General features: G+C 51.8%; 5 protein-coding genes across 13 annotated transcripts; 2 read left to right on the forward strand and 3 right to left on the reverse strand.

Annotated features, from left to right (window-relative positions):
• Positions 1-144: 144 nt before the first annotated feature.
• Positions 145-4,066, reverse strand: LOC100826378 (acyl-coenzyme A thioesterase 9, mitochondrial). The gene is made up of 5 exons (XM_003576687.4): positions 3,162-4,066; positions 1,612-1,798; positions 1,032-1,513; positions 698-826; positions 145-565 (listed from the first exon to the last, which is right to left on the reverse strand). The coding sequence occupies exons 1-5, from the start codon at positions 3,912-3,914 to the stop codon at positions 422-424; spliced, it is 1,695 nt and encodes a 564-aa protein (XP_003576735.2). The 5' UTR covers positions 3,915-4,066; the 3' UTR covers positions 145-421.
• Positions 4,067-4,218: 152 nt separating this feature from the next.
• Positions 4,219-6,285, reverse strand: LOC100826693 (UDP-glucosyltransferase UGT13248). The gene is made up of 2 exons (XM_003576688.4): positions 5,421-6,285; positions 4,219-5,153 (listed from the first exon to the last, which is right to left on the reverse strand). The coding sequence occupies exons 1-2, from the start codon at positions 6,093-6,095 to the stop codon at positions 4,434-4,436; spliced, it is 1,395 nt and encodes a 464-aa protein (XP_003576736.1). The 5' UTR covers positions 6,096-6,285; the 3' UTR covers positions 4,219-4,433.
• A 2,437-nt stretch (positions 6,286-8,722) lies between these two features.
• LOC100834854 (UDP-glucosyltransferase UGT13248) lies at positions 8,723-11,131 on the reverse strand. The gene is made up of 2 exons (XM_003578400.4): positions 10,287-11,131; positions 8,723-9,680 (listed from the first exon to the last, which is right to left on the reverse strand). The coding sequence occupies exons 1-2, from the start codon at positions 10,980-10,982 to the stop codon at positions 8,949-8,951; spliced, it is 1,428 nt and encodes a 475-aa protein (XP_003578448.1). The 5' UTR covers positions 10,983-11,131; the 3' UTR covers positions 8,723-8,948.
• Positions 11,132-12,373: 1,242 nt separating this feature from the next.
• LOC100835161 (UDP-glucosyltransferase UGT13248) lies at positions 12,374-14,336 on the forward strand. Its single transcript, XM_003578401.4, has one exon. The coding sequence runs from the start codon at positions 12,771-12,773 to the stop codon at positions 14,217-14,219; it is 1,449 nt and encodes a 482-aa protein (XP_003578449.1). The 5' UTR covers positions 12,374-12,770; the 3' UTR covers positions 14,220-14,336.
• On the forward strand, positions 14,227-20,050 carry LOC100827005 (protein LITTLE ZIPPER 1). 9 transcript variants are annotated; one of them, XM_014901849.2, is made up of 4 exons: positions 15,549-16,584; positions 17,858-18,458; positions 19,224-19,283; positions 19,451-20,050. In XM_014901849.2, exons 2-4 carry the CDS (start codon positions 18,367-18,369, stop codon positions 19,680-19,682), a joined length of 384 nt encoding a protein of 127 aa, XP_014757335.1. In that variant the 5' UTR covers positions 15,549-16,584; positions 17,858-18,366; the 3' UTR covers positions 19,683-20,050. The 9 variants fall into 9 exon arrangements, with proteins under 9 accessions (XP_024311078.1, XP_024311077.1, XP_024311076.1 ...); XM_024455310.1 differs by lacking the exons at positions 19,224-19,283; positions 19,451-20,050 and adding an exon at positions 14,227-15,036 and having other exon boundaries at positions 16,512-16,584; positions 17,858-18,351; XM_024455309.1 differs by lacking the exons at positions 19,224-19,283; positions 19,451-20,050 and adding an exon at positions 14,227-15,036 and having other exon boundaries at positions 16,512-16,584; positions 18,015-18,351.
• Positions 20,051-20,373: the final 323 nt, after the last annotated feature.

Raw genomic sequence — 20,373 nt, forward strand, 5'->3', positions numbered from 1 at the left:
TCTTTCTTCCTGAGCTGAAGGCGTTGCCCTCTAGCTTTGTTAGTACACGATGAAATGAACACTGGCTGCTTGTCATGCATGAATTGTTCAGGAAATAAACAACGTGAATTATGCAACATACCATGACTAATGATGCATAGGCAATTATAAAATACACATTGAACCTGCCATTATGTAATGGATAGTGCGCTCACAAAAGGCGCTTTTTTTGTGTCTCGAGGTTCATGTTATTATAACTATACTTAAATTATTTTACAAAAGAAATGCCAAATGGTGGTACCATAGTGCTACAATTTTGTCGCGCTATTGCCGATGCTACTTATCTGCTGCTGTTCAAATCATGGGTAACATTTCTCGTTAGTTGATCTGGCCAGTAAAAAATAGCTAAGAGATGGCTGAAACTAGTGGCTCCGCAGTAGGATTAATCAAGCAAGCCCTCAGCGTCCATGCGCTCTAATATACGCCGTGCCTCTTCTTCAGTAGAGGGAACAACATTGCGGATTTTCAATCCATTCTCCAATGCATCGCTACCAACTGTGAAGGTGAAGTGAAATGTGTTGGAGATCTGCTTGTTGGATAAAACCGTTAGCAAATCAGTACGGTGACAGAAAATATTCACCAAGGTAAAAACACACGAGATATAGCTGATGCAGTTAAAAATAGTGTTGTATCGATAATATAAGCTGTGTGGGATTACCTCGCTTTTTCGGAGCTCAGGCCTTGTTACATGAGCGACAACTTCAACATTTACCAGGGGCTGCCATTTATTCTCAAGTTGGGTATACAAGACACATGATTTGAATCGGAGAAAGTCACCTACATCCACCTGCGCAATCATGATTTCACATGGTTATTCGTATCATTGATGAGAAAACCATACAGCACACATTCAATGTTAATCTGAGGTTAGTACAAATATAAGTTCCAAGAAGAAAGCATGGCCTGGTGCCTCTTAAACTAGAAATGGCGACTCAATTGACTACGATTTTAATTCCTCAGAAGTGCACCCCAAAAATATGCTAGTCACTTACTGGCTTTAAGAAGTCAACATGATCGACCTCAAGAAAACACGGTCTCTGGCCGACAAAGGCATAAGCAGTTGAGAAGGCAAGCTCAAATGCTCGGTGCATCAAGAAACCTCCAAATATTCTTCCATGCAAGTTTCGTTGTTGAGGCTGGCAGATAAGAGAGTTCTCCAGACGAGTATCCCTCATCAAGATGCTATCTCTGTCAGCTAAAGCAGGCAAATCAGAGAAAACACGACCCTCTGCCAATAAAGCATCCAGCCTTTCAGCATGAAACTTATGCATCCCATTTTCAAGCACTCCCTTTTGTTCTTCTCTTTTCCTTTTTCTCAGCTTATCCTGTGCTTCTCCCTCTGCAAATAATTGCTTCTCTCTTTCAGTTTCCGGTGAAAGACGGTTCACTGAAGCAGACTTTCCGGTCACTGAATCTCGTGCAACAAATGTGAAGTTAGCCGTCAATGTTATTGGTTCTGACTGCATATCACTATCTGTTGCAATTTGTCAAGTGTCAGACGAATACAGGAAACAAAGTCTTGTCATATATGATAATAGTTTGAACAAATAAGCAGGTAGATGATGTATTTACCAACACTATCTTGATCGACCTGAGTCACCTCAATCTGTATATCAATTGAAGAGCGGCCAACATAAGTAACGGCCCCAGCTATCTTTATATCAGTGTCCACCCGAAGTGGCTTCATTAGCACCATCTTATCCACAGAAGCAGTAACTAACAAAAGGGGTCTTGTTGTGCTATCTTCATCAGAACAGTGCTGCATATCAAATAAAATTTGCCCATAAGATTCCTGACAGATGGTGAAAAAAAATTGTGTCTCAAAAGCACGCATAACATAAAAGGGACGAATATCACAGTTGTCTGCCATCCATTGGTATCATTGCATAATATATGTTGAACTGACCGCGGGAGATGAATGGTACTATGGACCTTAATATCATGCCATCTTCCTAACAAAAATAGTCGTGGTGTTACAACATGTTATTTTGTTTTTCAGCTCACACTGTATTAAAGGAAAAATATTAAAAATCCTATTACTATTGTTATAGGAAATCTACATAAATATCAAGAATAGACTCTTCAGTCTTTTGAATTTCAATTTAACAGTAAGCATCATCAAGCTAGCTATAGGGTGTGTCGACAGTGTAGCCTCTGCTTCTTCCATTACGAAACTCAAACCATCTTGATTCAGTTAACTACTCATTCAGATTTCAGATTTGTGGCAAACAAATATATTTTTGGATCTGATAACTACATTAGGATGAATCATACACCTCAGTGGTTAGCACCTGAACCGTTGGAACCCTTCATTAGATCCATGAAATCCCTATATTTCCATGAGCACCTAGAATCAACAGATTCCCATAATCCTTTTAGTATACACACGATGCCAGTTCTGTTCAGTAGCAGCAATCAGTGAACCAGCTAGTGGTGAGGAGGATATGTTCATATTTCGTCTCGTGGCCCTAAAATATATTATCAGCACGACTGCACGTACACTAAACAGGACCTCAGAAGGCTCGAGGCAAGGGAGGGCACGCCATGGAGAAGGAAAAAACAAGATGAAATGGTCCTCTTCAGTATGCGGCTTCTGCATACTGAAGAGGACCATTTCAGGGTCAGAGTGGGTTAATATAACCTTGGTGAAGGCTGGGTCCCCATTTTAGTTGCAAAGTGCTTTGTTGATCTTCTTTTTCTTTTTCTGTTGAAGTTGATTTTGTTTAGTTGCCTCATTGTGATCGTAATGGAATATCCTTTTTTATATGGAAGCTGTTCTGTCGGTGCGTGTTCTTTAGTTTCCGCTACAGTTGGTCTGGTTATGCATTTTTCTCCCTTTCTGACAAAGCTAGATCACTAATTCATCATGCGACCTTTTGTTAAAAAGGCAGTTCGATTTTCTCTCTGGCATTCACATCCAGATTCCAGCATACGCAATGCCTAAAGCACTATCGAGTAGAATCATACGAACAACATTAGGGGGATTTTATTTTGTCAGGTTTCCCTAATTTCATCAGGAACTACGAACATTACAGAGCATAACACGTCGTATCACACTACACACGATTGATCCATGAAGACATTACACATGATCGATACAAGAGTCAGAGAGATCGCAATACCTTGACGGCGATGGTGCCGGCGAGGGCGTCGAGGTCCTCGAGCAGCTTGCCGATGCGCACCTCGTTCCAGGGGTCCCGGTACTGCTCCCGGAGGATGTCGTCGGTGGCGAACTTGTAGACGATGGTGGTCCGGCTCTGCGCGGGCGTCTTGGTGAGCAGCTCCGTCTGCGGCCCGGCGGCGGCGGCGGCCCCCGCGTCCATCATCCGCTCGAAGATGCTGGACCGAGCCTCCCACAGCGCGTTGGTGACCGGCGAGTGGTACATCCCGGGCCACAGGCTGAGCGGCTTCCGCGCCGACCCGCCCGCGTCGATCGCCGCTTCCCCGCCGCCGATTCCGGGGTGGGACACCACCTTGATCGGGGAGTCCATGGCGTCCGCCGGCGGCGGCGGCGGCTCCTGGCCCGGATCCCCTCCGCCCGACGCCGCGGCTCTCGATTCGACCCGGGGGACTCGGCGCGCGGACGTTTCGAGGAGGTGGGCTGCTCTCTGGGAGGAGGAGGAGGTGGCACGGAGGAGGGTTCTGGAGAGCAGCGACGTCGCTGTCGAGGATCTCGCGGCCATGATTCGGCTTCGTGGCGGGCTAATACCGAGGCGGTTCCTCCGGCCATGTGGGAAGAAGAATAAGATGACTGGCTTCAGATGGGGAGTGGTGCGAAGGTGCGGTGGAAAGTTGGACGCCCACGGCTTCCTCGCCGCGATGTCTGACCGAAGCCAAGTGGCGGCGATCGGGATTTTCGTGGCCGTCCGCCACATCTTTGACAAAGATGAAGAGCGAGCAGATCGAATGGTGTCGAAATGAAGTTCTTGCCGTGCCAGAATCAGATTTCGTTTCTTCTAGCAATAGGCGCAGGGTCACACGCACATTTCAGAAGCTGGTCCAAAGGCTTGTAAACAAGAGATCGAAATTGCTCTTCGTGCATGACGTTCGATCCCCCTGCCGTATGGTGCTCTTATATAAGAAGAAAAATCATCACGGTCACGCGAACGCGAACCAGCATCTGCAAGCTCGCGAAACATGCGCAAACAACCTTCTAGACATGTGCAAAACCCGTACTCAGAAAAAAAATTGCCAAATGAATTAACGTGAGCAGTAGTCGGTGGGGCTTCGAAACATGGCCTGCCAACAATCGGCTGTTGCCATCACACACACAAAAATAGCAAAAAAAAAGAAAAAAAAAGATTCCGCCGTTGCACGTCAGGTCACATCGTACAAACGTCAGGATCACATCAGACCCCATAAACCCCAGTGATCTCGACATCACGAACGGCGGATCATTTCCCGGCGCGATACTTGGAGAGGAACTCGGCGATGTTACGGTCGGAGCTACCGCCTTGGCTCATGGCCTTGTTCGCCTTGGCCCTCCACGCGGCAGCCCTCTTCCTATACCCTTCCCCATCCATCACCTCCTTCACGCACCTCTCCACCTCCTCCTTCCTCACAACGCCTTCCCCGTCCTGCCGCACGCGCACCCCGACGCGCCACACGTCCTGGATGTATTTCGCGTTGGTGGGCTGGTCGGACCACTGGGGCACGGCCACCATGGGCACGCCGGCGCTGAGTGCCTCCACGGTGGAGTTCCAGCCGCAGTGGGTCACGAAGCAGCCCACGGCCTCGTGGGCCAGCACCTCCAGCTGCGGGCACCACGGCACGATCAGGTGGCCGTGGGCTTTCGCCTCGGACGCGAAGCCCTCGGGGAGCTTGGAGGCCTCCGTGGCGCGGACGACCCAGAGGAACGGCGCGCCCGTGCTCTGCAGGCCCTCGGCGACCTCGCCCATCTGCTCTGCGCCGGGCGCCACGATGCTGCCGAAGGAGGCGTACACGACGGAGCGCGCCCGGTGCGCGTCCAGCCAGGCTTTGCACTCGGAGGTCATTGGGGTGTGCAGGTGGAAGCCGTAGGACACGTCGGCTGGCAGGCGCTTGTCCAGGTAGGCCGACGGCACCGTTGGCCCGATCGTCTTCGCGCCCAACGTCGACGCTAGGTGCTCTGCTTCCTGCAGAGATAGATAATAGTGTCCACGCACGGCTCAGATTTAGTACTAATCAACGCAGGAAATGTTAGTACATTGTTTAGAACAGCAAGCAGGCGTGGCATTCATGCATGCTCTGCATGGGGAGTCCATGACGACACGGGCACGTATGCCGCATGCAACGCGTGAAATGCCTGGTGCTCCTGCATGAGGCACACGCGGCAAGTGCGTGCCCTGCATAGAAAATGCCGCCACGCACCGGCGAAGAGCAGGAATCGTGTGGCTTCTCACCTGAGGCTCCAAGTCGAAGAAGGAGTTGACGAGGACGTGGTCGACGGTGCGCAGCCCGACGAACTGGTTCATCAGCAGGTCCCGCATGGACGGGTGGTGCGCGTCGGTGTCCGTCAGGAACGTCGGCACGTCGGCGGCGCTTAGCCGGGCCGAAAGCCCAGGGAGCTCTAGCAGGCCGGCGGCCCCATCATCACGACGCACGGGGACCGGCAACCGGCCGGCCCGCGCGTGCGTGTACACGATGTCCACGGCGCACGTCTGGGTGAGGAACGCGGCGCAGGCGGCGCCGTGGCGGCGCGCCAGGTCCTGCACCCACGGCATGAACGGGTCGTACACCACCACGCGCACGGGCCGGCCCTGGGCCGCCTCGGACCGGAGGAGCCCGTCCAGCGTCTCGGACCCGGCCGCCTCCAGCCGCTCGAAGTATGGGCCCTGGTGCCCGCCCAGCTCGGCCGGGCCCAGGGCGTCGCACCCGTCGGAGATGACGCCCACGTGCACGGAGCCGATCGGGGCCGGCTTCGTGGAGCCCAGGACGAACCGGGTCACGGCCACGGTGCACCGGACGGCGCCGCCGTGGCCCGCGAGGCGCTTGCCGAACTGGAGGATCGGGTTCAGGTGGCCCTGCGCCGGGTACGGGACGAGGAGGACGTGGATGCTCTCGTCGGCGCGCACCATGGCTTGAGTGTGGTTTAATCAGCAGTTGTTGCTGGCTCGATCGTTTAGCTATGGGAGGAGATCTTATGGCCTTGTGTTTCCGTGTTTGTGTTGGGAGGACGAGAACGAGGATGACTGGGCTTTATATTGGAGCAGGAGCTCTCTACGACGGCACACCATCCTACCCTGTGCAAATTTAAATTTGGCTTCCAATACCAAATGACCTGGTACAACTCAGGGACGTGTCCAAACTAGAAAGTACTGGGTGCACTTCAATCATCGCATTCCAAAGTTAACTCATACAAAGGCACACAGCTAGCCAGCGTGTACTTCCTCCGTCCCATATTAAATGACTTTTTATTACACGTATATAAACGCTTTATGTGTACAGATACATTCATATTTGGACTAATTTGAGTCGTTTAATGTGGGACAGAGGGAATGTCCCATATTAAATGACTTTTTATTATAAGTATATAGACGCTTTATGGGTACAGATACAACCATATTTGGACAAATTTGAGTCATTTAATGTGTAACAGAGGGAGTCTTCAGTTCCAACTTTCCTTTCTTTCTTTCTTCGGAGAGAGTTGCATATTTCCTAGAGATCAAACTAGATGCCTGGATGGCTTACAGGAAAGCGGTGCTGCGCGCCTCAAAGTGTAACACATGTACCCACACACGAAAGTAAAATGAATTGCAACGAAATAAACATTATAATAGCACCGAAACCCACGGTATGATTTTTTTGAGATCGTGGTAAGATTTACTTTAAGAGAGAATGCAAATGTGTATGTATTGTGATATAATTCGTTTATCTTCGTGACTGAAAATATCATATAATCAGTGTTAACAAATGAAAATATCATATACACAAACTAGAGCCGCGCACCTGCATTGTACATCACGTCAAGACATGATATCCGGGGGAAACAGGTTTTCGCCCTATGCTGCTTTGGCCGAGACTGCAGGGACGTCCTGGGTTTCCTGACTTTCTGCTCGTGGCCGAATCCGAGTTCTGACCAATCTCCTTTGCTTTTTCTTGGTAAAGCCTGAGACTTTGTTGTTTCCATTTCAACGAAATGGAAAATGAGGATCGCCTTATTTTTTTAAAAAATAACCACTCCAAGACACGATCAACGCGCAGCGCAGACCGGCGCTGATCATACGACGGCCGCAGCGTGGACGATTAGGCCACGGCGGCCGTGCCCATGTCGACGTGTGCCGTGCCTGCGTGGAATCTGAAGATGCTTAACGACTCTTCTCCCGCCCTCGTGTCAGCTTCAGAAAAATAAAAAAGCTTCAGAAATACTTTGTCCACCCAGTGACGTCCCGAAGATGATCCGCTTGAACTCGGTTTCAACCAAGTGCCGGGACAAAAAGCTCATCGTGAACCGGCCTAGAGATGGGACTTGCGCCGTTTTCTCTCAGGGCGCTTTCCGTTTGCTCAGCGATTACGTTGCCCCGTATGTTGTCAGCAGTCATACGCATGGAGCTGCGTCAGCACTGTTTCTGTATCCAAAAACACTGTCTGGTCGTTTCGTCCATTCGCCGACACGAGTAGTCAGTCGCTGGTTTTCAGGACACCGAGGAGGCGAGGAGTGAGTAATAGGTTTCCCAAATGCACCAGACCAAGATACCTATTTCATCCTGCTCGGGGGATGGCTGGTGCGCCGTCCCATCTCGTAGCTTGTGTCTGGCCCGGTGGCAAATGATCTCTCTGACATAACAGTAACCCCTCGTTTCACCTAAAAAAATAATATGCAGCCCATTTGGTAGCACTTCCTCAATCCCTCACTAAGAAAATACGTGTGACAACAGAGGTGGTTGGAGTTGCCGACGCGCAACCGCAGCACGATGGCAATGCAAATTGTACTACAAACTTCAAATATGGTACACGTGACGTTCATTTGAAGTCATATGGGTGATGGAGAACAGACGATCACCAGCTGCTCATTTTTCCTAGTTTCATTTCACATGTGGTGTGGAGTATGGTTTGAGCCGCAAGTGCACTCAACTGGAGCATTGTGTATCAGTTGTTGTTGAGACTATTTTTTTAGAGGTACTGTTGAGAGTCTTCCTTTGGGAGTGTTGCCGTTGGGATTCTTTCTTCAAGGAGTGTTGCCGTTGGGATTCTTTCTTCAAGGAGTGTTGCCGTTGGGATTCTTTCTTTAAGGAGTGTTGTCACTGGCAGTCTTTCTTTAGTGATGTTGTCGTTCAGATTTTATTTAATGAGTGTTGTTGTTTGTGAGATTCTTTTTAGGGGTGTTGTTCTTGTTTGTCGTTGCGAACCTGTTGAAAGATGAGAGGGATGCATTCTGTCATGTCCCTGAAAAGCAGTCCGCATCGAAAATCAGTCCAGCCCAAACCATGGAGCTTCGACCCGTGACATGGCCTCGGCCCTTGGATCGTCGCGAGGCATGAGTTTCTGGCCGTGACATGGTGGGGCAGTAGTATTCCTATGCTAGATCGATGCAGCCCATTCTTTCTTTCTTTCTTTTTTTTGAAAACGATACAGCCCACTCAAGCAGTAGATTTCCCGTTCAGTTTTCCCACCCCGTCCCACTGTCCAATTTGTGTTCTAGATAGATTTCGCTAAATAAAAACTTCACTGCAGTCCAATAGGAGGTGTTCGACAATCACCACCAAACGAAAACCTTAAACTCTGAATTATTTCGCACTCTCTTGATGCTCGAGAACCACCACTACATGAAACGTGAACCATGAGCCATATATACACACAAACCATTTATTTCCGATCAACAGGGGTTCGGAGTATATACACGTTAACCATTTAGTTCATCCAACGGAGTGTCCATCTTCCAAACCCTGTGCAGTAGTAGCTCATGAATTACATCGCTTCGAAGAGTAAATTCACTTGGACGAGTACTTGGCGACAAACTCGGCGATGTTCCTGTCGGAGCTCCCGCCCTCCCTGCTGGCTGCCCTGGCCTTCTCCACCCAGGCGGCGGCGTTCCTCCTGTACTCGCCGCTCTTCTCCCCTTCCATCACCTCCTCGATCCCTCTCACAATCTCCCCGCTCCGCGCGAGCCCGTCCTCCGCCGCCGGCCGCACCCGAACCCCGACCCGCCACACGGCCTCCACGTACTCGGCGTTCATCGGCTGGTCCGTCCACTGCGGCAGCGCCACCATGGGCACGCCGGCCACCAGCGCCTCCGCCGTCGAGTTCCACCCGCAGTGTGTCAGGAAGCAGCCCACGGCCCGGTGGGCCAGCACCTCCAGCTGCGGGCACCACGAGACCACCAGCCCGCCGCGCGACCCGCAAGCCTCCGAGTAGCCGGCAGGGAGCTTGTGGGCCTCCGAGCAGCGGACGACCCAGAGGAAAGGACGGCCGGCGTCCAGGAGGCCCTGGGCCACCTCGCGCATCTCTGCCGGGTCGAGGTTGGAGAGGCTGCCGAAGGAGGCGAACACGACGGAGCGCGCAGGGTGGGTGGACAGCCATTCGATGCAGGGCGCGGCCGTGAGATCGAAGAGGTGGAAGCCGTACTTGGTGTCCGACGGCAGGCGGTCGTCGCCGACGTAGGATGCTGGCACTGTCGGCCCGATCGTCTTGGCGCCCCACGCTGACGCCATGTACGCTGCCTCCTGCATCCCAACATTCAACTCAGTACAGTTACTGCACTACTCCTGCAGCCCAACGAGAAGTCCATTCCGTCCAAGGAAAATCGAAACTTTTTGTATCTTTAGCAAGAAAGAACAAAAAATTCTATCCATCCACATGGCTGCTGAGAAAGGTTGGACTGAAATGTACACTCACCGGGAAAATGTTTCCAAGAATTTCGACTTAAATTTCGATCCACAACTCTTGGCATAATATGATAATAAAAGGGACTGTACCATGCAAGATTGTCCTCGCGGGAACCATATTTGACTAGCACAGGGAAGCAGCGCGCGACAGGGACGAACGGATAACTTGATGATATCTTTTAAAATGAAGCTACTCCGAAATTAACAATTCTCTCCATTGACTTGATGATATCTTTTAAAATGCAGCTAATTGATTCCTAAAAAAAATGCAGCTAATTTAATAATCTCGCCATTCTTTTCCCTATGTCTGGAAGTTTCAATTGTTCATCAAGAGAGAAAAATATACTCCGTGTGTTCCTATTCCTGTCAATCTTAAACTTGTAAACTTGTTGCGCTAACTATAAGGATCGGATTGTTGATCCGGATCGAGTTCAATTCGCTGACCTCGGGCTCGAGCTCGTAGAAAGAATTAACGAGGACGTCGTCAGCTAACTCCAGTCCCTTGAACTGGCTCATCACCATCTCGAAGTACCCCGGGTACGGTCCGGGCCCGACCTTGAGGAACCACGGCAATCCCTCGGGCTGGAGCGCCGGCAGCCCGGGCAGGCCGACCACCTTGGCGCCCGCCTCCACCGGCACGCTCACCTTCCGCCCCCACACGTGGCCGTATGCCACGTTCACGGCGCAGGGCTGGGTGAAGAAGGCCGCGGCGGCGGCCCCGTGGGCCGCTGCCACGCCGCGGGCCCACGGCAGGAACGCGTCGTAGACCACGGCCACGACGGGCCGGCCCCCCGCGGCCTCGGCCCGGAGGAGCTCGCCCAGCGTCTCGGAGCCCGCGGCCTCGAGCAGGGAGAGGTAGTCGTCGACGTCGTTGCACTCGCCGAAGCCGCCCGCGTCGCAGCCGTCGGAGACCGCGGCGACGCGGACGGCGGAGGCCAGGGCGGCGTCCGGCGTGCAGGTGGCGAGGATGTGGCGCGTGACGGCCAGCGTGGGCCGCATGCCGTGGTGCGCCAGGCGCTTGGCGAACTGCAGCATCGGGTGCACGTGGCCCTGGCTCGGGTACGGCAGCAGGAGCACGTGCCCCCCGCCGGCGCCGGCGCCGGCGGCTTCTCCTTGCGCGGGCTCGGCGTGAGAAGCCATGGATGTCTGGCTAGCTAGCTTTGCTGTTGGAGAAAGTGACTGTCCGCTGCTCCTGGTACTAGGAAATAAACGGAAATGCTCCACGTACGTGTTGTCGGATGGATGGATGGGGCCGGTTTATCAAGTCTCCACGCTAGCTGCCTGCATAGCTATGCTGATTAACAAAGCGTGAGTTAAGTTGACTCGTGAAAGCGACGTGTATTTCTCTTCTTTTGGGAATGATTCGCGAGAGAGACGTGCGGGGAGCAACAGGCACACCTGCGGTGGATCGACGTAGATGATGGAGCGCACGCCGCCTCCGAAAGTCCGAAGTCTGGCACGATCACACAAGAACGCTGGGATCCCGATGGAGCCCCGGTGTCGACCGTCCGCTACGCGACATTTGGACCAGGAGGACCACGGCGTACGGCTGGGAAGGACTGATTGGACGGTGCGCGTACGTTATCAGTTCCTGATCCTCTACTGCAATCGCCGCCGGAGTCGTCGGCACGTGCGGCGCGGCCGCGCGGGTGCTTTAGAGACGGCGCGGCGCGTCCCTGGCCGGCGGCCACGAGTCCGCTGTTGATATCCTGCCTGACTAAAATACGGCCCGCTGTCTTTCAGAGATGTTCGTAGGTTGCGTCTGTATTTTTCTTAAAAAAACGACGGGTGCGCGGAACGAGTTGCTGCGCGGCACGATCTGGGAAGCTACAGGAGATGGCATTCTGGTCTGTTTCCACTGGGCCAACACACGACACAAGGCGCTAGGAGCGGTCGTCAATGAGTAATTGGAGTTTCTTTTTGTTGGGCCGGGCCGGGAGAGCGCGCCTGCACGTCATTGGCCACTCATAGGCCGGAACAAACAGGCCAGGCCACCACGAGTCATGACCTCCGAAGCAAAGAGCGAGAGATGTTCGCGCGTACGAGAGCGTGCCAGTTATCCATGTCGACAACGTCACCAGTGACGACGAGCGCGAGCCAGCCGGCCGGATGAAGCCATCCGTGACGGCGCCAGTCCCTGGCAGATAGCTAGCGACCGTATGTAGCCGAAACATCCCAGTGGTTCACGTAAAACGATAAGATAGGATAGGAGCTAGCCTGTATATTTGGATCGTCGTGATGTTTGCTTCCAAAGACTTCGAAGTGCCATGCCCCAATGCGTACGTGTGTGGTGACGATTGAACAACGAAATTAAGGGCTCACTGGCTCAGTACACTAGCCTCCAGGAGCCGGCCTGGACCTACGTACGCTAAAACCCTCTTTCTTTAGATGTTCACTACACTCTGATGCATGCTCAAGCAGTCAAGCTAGCCTCGCTTTCTTCGAAGTGTATCATTTAAAATCGAGGCAGAGAGCAACTCCGTTTCGTACTTCCGTTCTATGGTGATATGGTCTGTTGACTGTTGGATATCATCACATCAAAGAGTCAAGGACCAGATATAGATCACGGCTCGTCTCTCTACGTACGTGCAGTTTCCTGTGGGGTGAGGTGCCTTGCGGCTTACTCCGGACCACGACCACGACCACTGGCCAACTTCCACTTGATCATCGCTCACGAGCAATATCGCTATCATGTGATTTAATCTGTTGCATGCAGGCCCGCAATGTTTTAGCGAATCAAGTGTTCTCTGTCGATCTGCAAACTAATTGTCGCTTTGCATGTCGGGACATCGTATAAATGCAGCATGTCCACCGTACACTCACAGCTCGCAAAGCAGCTGAGCCAAGCAGTACAGTCTACAGTGGCTGCACGCCTGCACTGCACACTGAATACTAGTCTGCAGGTACGAATACGAGTACGACTAAGCCATGGCGGACACGGCGTCGGAGCATAGCAGCGGCGGCGGCGGCATCCACATCCTCCTGCTCCCGTACCCAAGCCAGGGCCACATCAACCCGATCCTCCAGTTCGGCAAACGCCTCGCGGCCACCCACCCGGGCGTCCGCTGCACGCTCGCCGTCACGCGCTTCCTCCTCGCCGAGACCCGCGGCGCCGCGTCCCCTGGCGCCGTGCACCTCGCGGAGATCTCCGACGGCTTCGACCGCGGCGGCTTCACCGAGGCCGCGGGCGACGTGGCCGCCTACCTGGCCCGCCTGGAGTCCGCCGGCTCGCGCACCGTGGGCGAGCTGCTGCGCGCCGAGGCGGAGGCGGGGGAAGAGCACGGCCGCCAGCCCGTGCGCGCCGTGGTGTACGACGCGTTCCTGCAGCCCTGGGCTCCCGCCGTGGGCCGGCGCCACGGCGCCGCGTGCGCGGCCTTCTTCACGCAGGCGCCCGCCGTGGACCTGGCGTACGCGCACGCCCAAGCGGGACGGATGCACGTGCCAGTGCTCGGCATCGGTGAGGAGACGCTGGAGCTGCCCGGCTTGCCCGCCGGGCTTAAACGGGCCGATCTGCCGACGTTTCTGACCGACCCGAGCGACTGCCCGGCGTACCTCGATCTCCTGCTGAAGCAGTTCGTAGGCCTTGACTCCGTTGACCACGTCCTCGTCAACTCCTTCCACGAGCTGCAGCCGCAGGAGTCGGAGTACATGGCGGCCACGTGGGGGGCCAGGACGGTCGGCCCGACCGTGCCGTCGGCGTACCTCGACCACCGCATCCCCGAAGACGTCTCCTACGGCTTCCACCTCCACACGCCCACGACGGCGGCGACCAAAGCCTGGCTCGACGCCCGCCCGCCGCGGTCCGTGGCGTACGTCGCCTTCGGGAGCATCGCGGCGCCGAGCGCGGCGCAGGTGGCCGAGGTCGCGGAGGGGCTGCTAAACTCCGGCGCGCCGTTCCTGTGGGTCGTCAGGGCCTCGGAGACCTCCAAGATCCCCGAGGGCTTCGCCGACAGGGCCTCGGAGATCGGCATGGTCGTGACGTGGACGGCGCAGCTGGAGGTGCTGAGCCACGGCGCCGTGGGCTGCTTCGTGACGCACTGCGGGTGGAACTCGACGACGGAGGCGCTGGGCGCCGGCGTGCCCATGGTGGGCGTGCCCCAGTGGTCGGACCAGACCACCAACGCCAAGTACATCCAGGACGTGTGGCGCGTCGGCGTGCGCGCGCTGCCGGACGGGGAAGGGGTTGTGAGGAAGGAGGAGGTGGAGAGGTGCGTGAGGGAGGTGATGGGGGGCGAGGAGTACCGGAGGAATGCGGCCCAGTGGAAGGAGAAGGCCAGGATGTCCATGAGCGAAGGTGGCAGCTCGGACAGAAACATCGTGGAGTTTCTTCGTGATCTTGGATTGGGAAAATCCCAGCAATCGACTGAGGCATTGTGAACTGGTGTATCATTTTGTGGCACTCTCTGACGTATATGTCAGTGGGATCGTATGATCGGGGTACAAGTTCCAGTGGAATTTATCTGAATAAAATCAACGCCAAATCTTTTCTGCGCCCGTGCACTTTGTGGCCGCGTGCGGTGTATCCAGTCCCTCGGTCTCCCCTATCTCTCTTCTTCCCCGAGCTTCTTTCCCTCTCTCTCTCCTGCTGCTCACCCCGTGCCCCTGTGGAGACGAGCTCCTCCTCCCCTCGAGCACCCCTCCTTCCTCTTCTCTTCTGCTCCTCACCCCGCCCGCCCGCCCACCCCGTCCCCCACCCCATCCCCGGCTTAGATCTCGAGCGCCAACGGCGCAGGGGCTGGTCCGCTCGTCGGCGCGCCCCCAAGAGCTCAAGCGCCGCCGGCCTGGTCCGCTCATCGGTGCGGCCACGCGCCGCCGGATCTACGGCACGGAGACGCTGGTGCCCCTCATTCCTCGTCTCTCCACCCCTTCCCCCTCCCCCCGCGCTGAGAGCTCGAACGCCGCTGCCGGGGCATGGTCTGCTCGTCGGCGCGGCCACGGTGGAAGCCGGAGGGCTCGTCTCCACCAGACGGAGCGCCGGCTCCCCTTCCAGCCGCAGAGAGCAGCAGGCCCCGGGCCTTCACCGTCGAGGGGCGACCCCTGAAGCGGCGGCGGTGGCATCCTTCTTCGTCTGTGTTCCGCTATGTCTAAGTTGCTTTTTCAAAGAGAAGATTCTGGAGATTGTTTGTGTTCTGCTATGTCTAAGTTGCTTTTTCAAGGAGAAGATTTTGGAGATTGGGGTTGGTGCTGGTCACGGGTACGATGATTCATATAGTTTTTCGTGTTTGTTCTGCGAATTTGCTACTATGTACTGTCTATTCGTCTATTATGAGATGATCGCTTTGTTATTCTTCCTACTCAGAATTGTTATTGTCTTTTCGAATGTAAATTTGAGGTAAAGCGTTACTTTTAGATTCTGCTGGATGTAGTTTTAATTTTTAGAATTACTTTTATGATATTTTAGATGTAACTATGGAAGTATGATGAAACTTTCAGATGATGTCTCTTTAGACAAAGTAATTTTAAGATGATTAGTTCTTTACACAAAGTAACTTTTGGATCCTTACTCTTTAGACAAAGTAACTTTTGGGTAAGCATCATTCAAAGCATGCTGGATTTTAGAATTTTTTACATCCAAAGTTGAGGTAGACAGGTAAATGGAGAATCTTGTTTTTCTCGACTATAGGTTGATCTGTTTGGAACTGATGTTGTTTTCTTGGGTCAGTTGCTATCTCTAGTTTGATGTAATTTCTACTCCTTTTTCTCTAGAGATAGATTTGATTCCTTCTGTGTTTTCATGGCGGAGGCTGGAGGTAGGAGGAAGATGCCTGTAGAAGAAGAAAGAAATGGATGGCAGGTTAGGGGGTCCAGAGATGGGAAACAAGAGGGTCACGAGATGGGAGACGAAAAATAGAAGCAGCCTGGGACGTAGCAGTCTGCTGTCGCTTTCATACATGGAGACCACGAGTTTTTATTGCGGGCGATCATTCTAGCCGCGTCCTCGAGGAAACTCGGGACCACTAGGGCATGCCAAAAAGTGCGTGCGCACCCTGGCAGCCCCCTAAATTCAAGGCGTGTTGGATTTTTTGTTTTCCAGAACTGTTGGAATTTTTGGTTGTTTTCTGTTGGACGTTCAAGTAAGTTTGGGCCCAGCTAAAAATAAGAGTAAGTTTGGGCCGGATGGGCCGTGTTGGTGCTGGGTCTGGTCATGACGTGGCCCAGGGCAATTATTCGTGCCCGTGCTGGCGCTGAAAGCGGAGGTGCGTGAGGCGATGGGGATTGGGGTTTGGGAGCGAGGAGTAGAAGCGGAACGCCGCCGGATGGAAGAAGGCCATAAGCGCCATGAGCGAAGGCGGCAAGCTGCGGCAGGAAACATCGCGGAGTTCATCAGTGCCCCTGGATCAAATAAATCCGAGCGGTTGATGGAGGCAGAAATTCTGTAGCTAGCTTCCTCTTGTTTCGGTGGAATCTGTCGTGTGTGTGTCGTAGGATTTTGCGTGGGTTTTCCTGACAAATATGTTTACTGAAATATTGCAAGGTTTGAATGCTACTCCGTATTTAAGGTCCTTGCAGATGACTGATTGACTTGTTCACTTTACTCGGTGCATTTCTTCAGGAACCCTCCTTACTGAACTGTGCATTCAGATGGCTATTGCAAATGGCAAATTTTTGCTGATGACAGTTCAGACGGTAGTTTACTACTCGTAACATGTTTGCGTTTCTGCCCGACAGGCTCCACTTCTCGGTGGAGCGATGTGCGCCTGCACCTGGCATTTCTTCTACGGATTATTCAGAGTCTCTCGAGGTAAGACATTACACTGAAGTCAAAACAGTTGTTTGCCACTAATTGATACTCCATCGACTTGTCTCAAGTTTTGTGACTGTTTTCATTTGTCAATTGTCATTGTGCGCCTGGCCTACCTTGAAAGTTTAAGGGCTCCATTTCCTTAGTCGGAATGCACTTGATACTAGCAGCCGGAATTTCATCAGTTGTTCTTTAATTTGCTGAAGTCTTTCTGCCTGTTTTCTTTTTTCTTTTTGGAAAAGGAAGGTATCCCCAGCTTCCGCCTGTTAGTTTTGTAGCATAACTATAATTTCCAGTAGAGTGATAGTCCTTTATAGTGCATCTTTTTATTAATAAGATGTCTCGAGGCCGAACACATCAGCTTAGAAAAAAGATGAAAATATAAATTTGGAGGTCATATTATTTAGAATGGACTTACGACAACCATCTTCTCTGTCACCTGCCACAAACCAATTCTAGGGACCAAATCCACCAGCATCAACATAATGGGATAAACAAAAAACGCGATCCTCGAAGACAACATCTTCAAGAACTGACCACCGTCTGTACGCCGCTGTTGTTGAGTCTAACTAAACAGGCCAAACATGACATTATCATCCTTGAAAACGAGCTCCAAGCAAATAACTTCAACAAGGACACGACACGCATACGTGACATTGCCTGATCAAGCCAAGATGCGAGAACAAGAGTTTTCACCCGGAAAATTGAAGTGTGCTTGTTGTTGAATCCGCCATGCCGCCATCCACCATCTCCCGGTCGGCGCCTGCACTCACCATAGATAAGTTTACCATTTAATCTTGCCAGCCTAACTTTGCCTTCATTCACAATTGACGATTAGTTCATAAGTTAATTAATTAATCTTTTGTATGAGAGGTGGAACCGGCGAGATTAAATGAATAAAATTTGTATTTAAGGGATTTTTGTTACTCGTTAGTTTGGATTTTTTTTTGTAAAGCCCGTTGGATTTGTAGTTTTATGTTACTCCAGCGCTTGAAGGTATTCCTTTGAGCAATTTACTGTTTAAAAAATGCAAATTGTGGATAAAGAGAAGGCAGAAGAAGAAAGCTGCAGGGAGGCTACTTCCATATAGGCCTGATTTTGTATCTGTTCTGCAATTGCCAGCCAAAAATCCAATCTGAGACCTGTGTAACATTTATTTATTTATTTGCTCACTCCTTACAATTTGAACTATAGAAGACATGTCATGCCTGGTAGTACCAGATCCACCTGTCAAACTTTACACCATTTTTCGTCAAATTCCTGCTAATCACAGATGCTCTAGAAGTGCACTGTCCTACGACTTGACACCCTAGGCATGTGACCATGGTGATCTTGAACCAAGATGACAATGAGCTGATGTTTGACAAAGTTTGCTTGTGTATTGTTCATGATTCACATGTGCATGGGCGTACTTTGCACCGGTGAACCAGGTTCATGCAAAGTGACAGTGTCAAACGGCCGAATTAAGTTTCAGCGGCAATGATCATCACCGTGCAGGGAGGTCAAGCACCAGAATGAAACCCCCACTCGCGTAGATATGGACCAAATGAGTGGACGCAGGAACCCGGACTTGAAGCTTCGGGGGAATAATGGGACTCCCATCCGGCCATCCCATGTAATTTTTGCCTACATCAGAGAGCACACGAGGGGGGCAGGAGAAGGAATTCACGTTACTACCGATAGAGGCCTAAAATTGAAGCCCCCTTAACATCTCGAAAAAGAGAGCATATTTGGAGAGATCGAGGGGATGCACGTAGGAAGGAACAAGCTAGGGGATGAATCATGCCAAGGAGAGAGCGGAAAAAGGCTCCCGGATGTTATCATTCTGGCCAAGAAACCGCACGAGCAAAAAGAAGAGTACTCCAAAAAGAATGGTACGCTCGAAAGCCTTTTGACTTGGTGTGTCTTTCTTCGATCAAGTACCAAGAAAAACTCCAAAAGCCTAATCATGCATGCAAACACCTTCGCCCCAGGAATCAATAACACTCCGCATAACATCGATCTCAGCCATCTGCATGCCGGCCTTTAGATGATGTCGAGATTAGTCCAGTGCGTGATGCCTTTTTTTCCCCTTCTACTAGTCAACTTTGGTAGATAAACGACACAATTAAAAGAGCATATAGAAATTCAACAAGCTTCTCGAAAATGATTCCTTTCTTTTGTCCTCCAACCTCACCCTGTCAAATGAAAAGATCATGCTGTCTCATGTGCAATGTGCCAGTGCATTTTTCTCTTAGTACGTATAGCATCCAAAACTCCTAGCTAGAATAGAATCATATCCCTTCTTTTTGGCTTTTGAGATGAAACGTGTGCTAAATGATGAATGCCCGGAAGATGGATCCCTTGGCCAATATATAGTCCATGCTGACCATGATGGAGAGGGCTGCCTTCATCCATCTCTCCTTCACATGGTGTCATGTCAAACCTCAAACGTGTGCATTGCACCACCACGGCTCACGTATGGCACCCAAAGCACCTTATATATGTGGTGTCGCCGGCAAACGGTTCATTTCAAAGCCACACACTACTTGACTGGAATCTAGGGGCAAGCATACATACACTTCCCTGCCTAGCTGTAGCAACATGTGTTCTGGTTCCTCGAACAGCTGGAAACTCTCCTCTTCTCCTCTTGTCATCAGGCAGCAGCAGCAGCAGCAGAAGAAGAAGCCTCATGTTTCAATGACTCTCAGGAGGAAGAGGTAACTAAGATCCAAACATGTTATTTCTGTTCTAGATTAATTGCAGCAGGTGCTGATGGAGTTTGATCCTCGTGTTCTCGAGAGAGAAATACAAGTCTCTTCTGATCCATCTTTAGAACAAAGATGCTGCATGCTTAATTAACACGGTTACACCTGTGTGTATGCAGGTTAAGGCTGGTCAGGAGGAGGAGGGAGCGGAGGAGAGCTGCTGGAGCAGAGATGGAGATGCTGAACCTGAAGCTCCACCTTGAGAACCGACGCATCCTGGCGGAGAACGAGAGGCTCCGGGAGAAGGCCAGCGCACTCCGTGGCGAGAACCTTGCTCTGCGTGCCGACCTGCGCAACACGGCGACGGCCGTGGTGCTGCTGCCACCGGCAGAGGCCGCCCATGGCTGCTGAGCATGGAGCGGCAGCAGCCTCTGGGCTTTCTTCTTGGTAGCTACGTGGTGTCCGTGCTAGTTTGTCTAGGTATGTGATAAGCTTGTTGGCATGTTAGGGGTCTTGGGGATGTCTTGTTAGCTGGTGATCTGTGCTTACCAGCCACTAGGTCTTTTGGAGATCTTTCGTGTGATTTGTGGCATGATCATGGTTGCACATTGTGAGTTTCAAGTGCAGGAGTTAATCGGAATTCGGTTGGCTAGCTCTTTTGGAAGAAAAAGATGGAGGAGAACAAAAGCAGCTTTGATCAAAAGGGCAAAGGTGTCAATTCAACTTTCTGTTGTTAATTTTTTTGAAATTAAAGGCAAAAGATGGTATTCCTTTATCCCTCTATATGCGCAATCCTAGCCTAATGCCAAATACCACAAAACTCTGCAAATCTCAGTCTCAACTACAGGTGTGGGTCAGTCGAAATCTTTCCAGCCTTTTCATTCTGCTCAAAGCCATAAGCCAAAAGTTTAAGCATATCCTAGTGCAGAAGGGCGCCACATATCCTGGTGGTCTTTCATTTTCCCTTCTGTAGTCTGTACCTCCTCTTTATCGGCAATAAGTTGTTCGCAAATGGCAATGCATGATATATATATGTCACACTATATGTAATGCACAATCACTAAGTTTTCCCTAGAAGTATGAACTTGTACCAAGCTTTCTA

The sequence above is a fragment of the Brachypodium distachyon genome, chromosome 4 (assembly GCF_000005505.3).
Source record: "Brachypodium distachyon strain Bd21 chromosome 4, Brachypodium_distachyon_v3.0, whole genome shotgun sequence".
In the NCBI taxonomy this organism is placed as follows: Eukaryota; Viridiplantae; Streptophyta; class Magnoliopsida; order Poales; family Poaceae; genus Brachypodium; species Brachypodium distachyon.

Excerpts from the sequence above, each read along its gene's own strand:
- LOC100826378 (XM_003576687.4), bottom strand. The coding sequence starts at position 3,914 with ATGTGGCGGACGGCCACGAAAATCCCGATCGCCGCCACTTGGCTTCGG. Across the intron at positions 1,514-1,611 it reads GGTCGATCAAGATAGTGTTG|ATAGTGATATGCAGTCAGAA; the intron begins GTAAATACATCA and ends AAATTGCAACAG. Across the intron at positions 827-1,031 it reads ATGTTGACTTCTTAAAGCCA|GTGGATGTAGGTGACTTTCT; the intron begins GTAAGTGACTAG and ends ATGATTGCGCAG.
- LOC100826693 (XM_003576688.4), bottom strand. The coding sequence starts at position 6,095 with ATGGTGCGCGCCGACGAGAGCATCCACGTCCTCCTCGTCCCGTACCCG. Across the intron at positions 5,154-5,420 it reads TCTTCGACTTGGAGCCTCAG|GAAGCAGAGCACCTAGCGTC; the intron begins GTGAGAAGCCAC and ends CTATCTCTGCAG.
- LOC100834854 (XM_003578400.4), bottom strand. The coding sequence starts at position 10,982 with ATGGCTTCTCACGCCGAGCCCGCGCAAGGAGAAGCCGCCGGCGCCGGC. Across the intron at positions 9,681-10,286 it reads TCTACGAGCTCGAGCCCGAG|GAGGCAGCGTACATGGCGTC; the intron begins GTCAGCGAATTG and ends GTTGGGATGCAG.
- LOC100835161 (XM_003578401.4), top strand. The coding sequence starts at position 12,771 with ATGGCGGACACGGCGTCGGAGCATAGCAGCGGCGGCGGCGGCATCCAC.
- LOC100827005 (XM_024455307.1), top strand. The coding sequence starts at position 14,255 with ATGTCAGTGGGATCGTATGATCGGGGTACAAGTTCCAGTGGAATTTAT. Across the intron at positions 15,037-15,548 it reads GGGGTTGGTGCTGGTCACGG|AGATAGATTTGATTCCTTCT; the intron begins GTACGATGATTC and ends CTTTTTCTCTAG.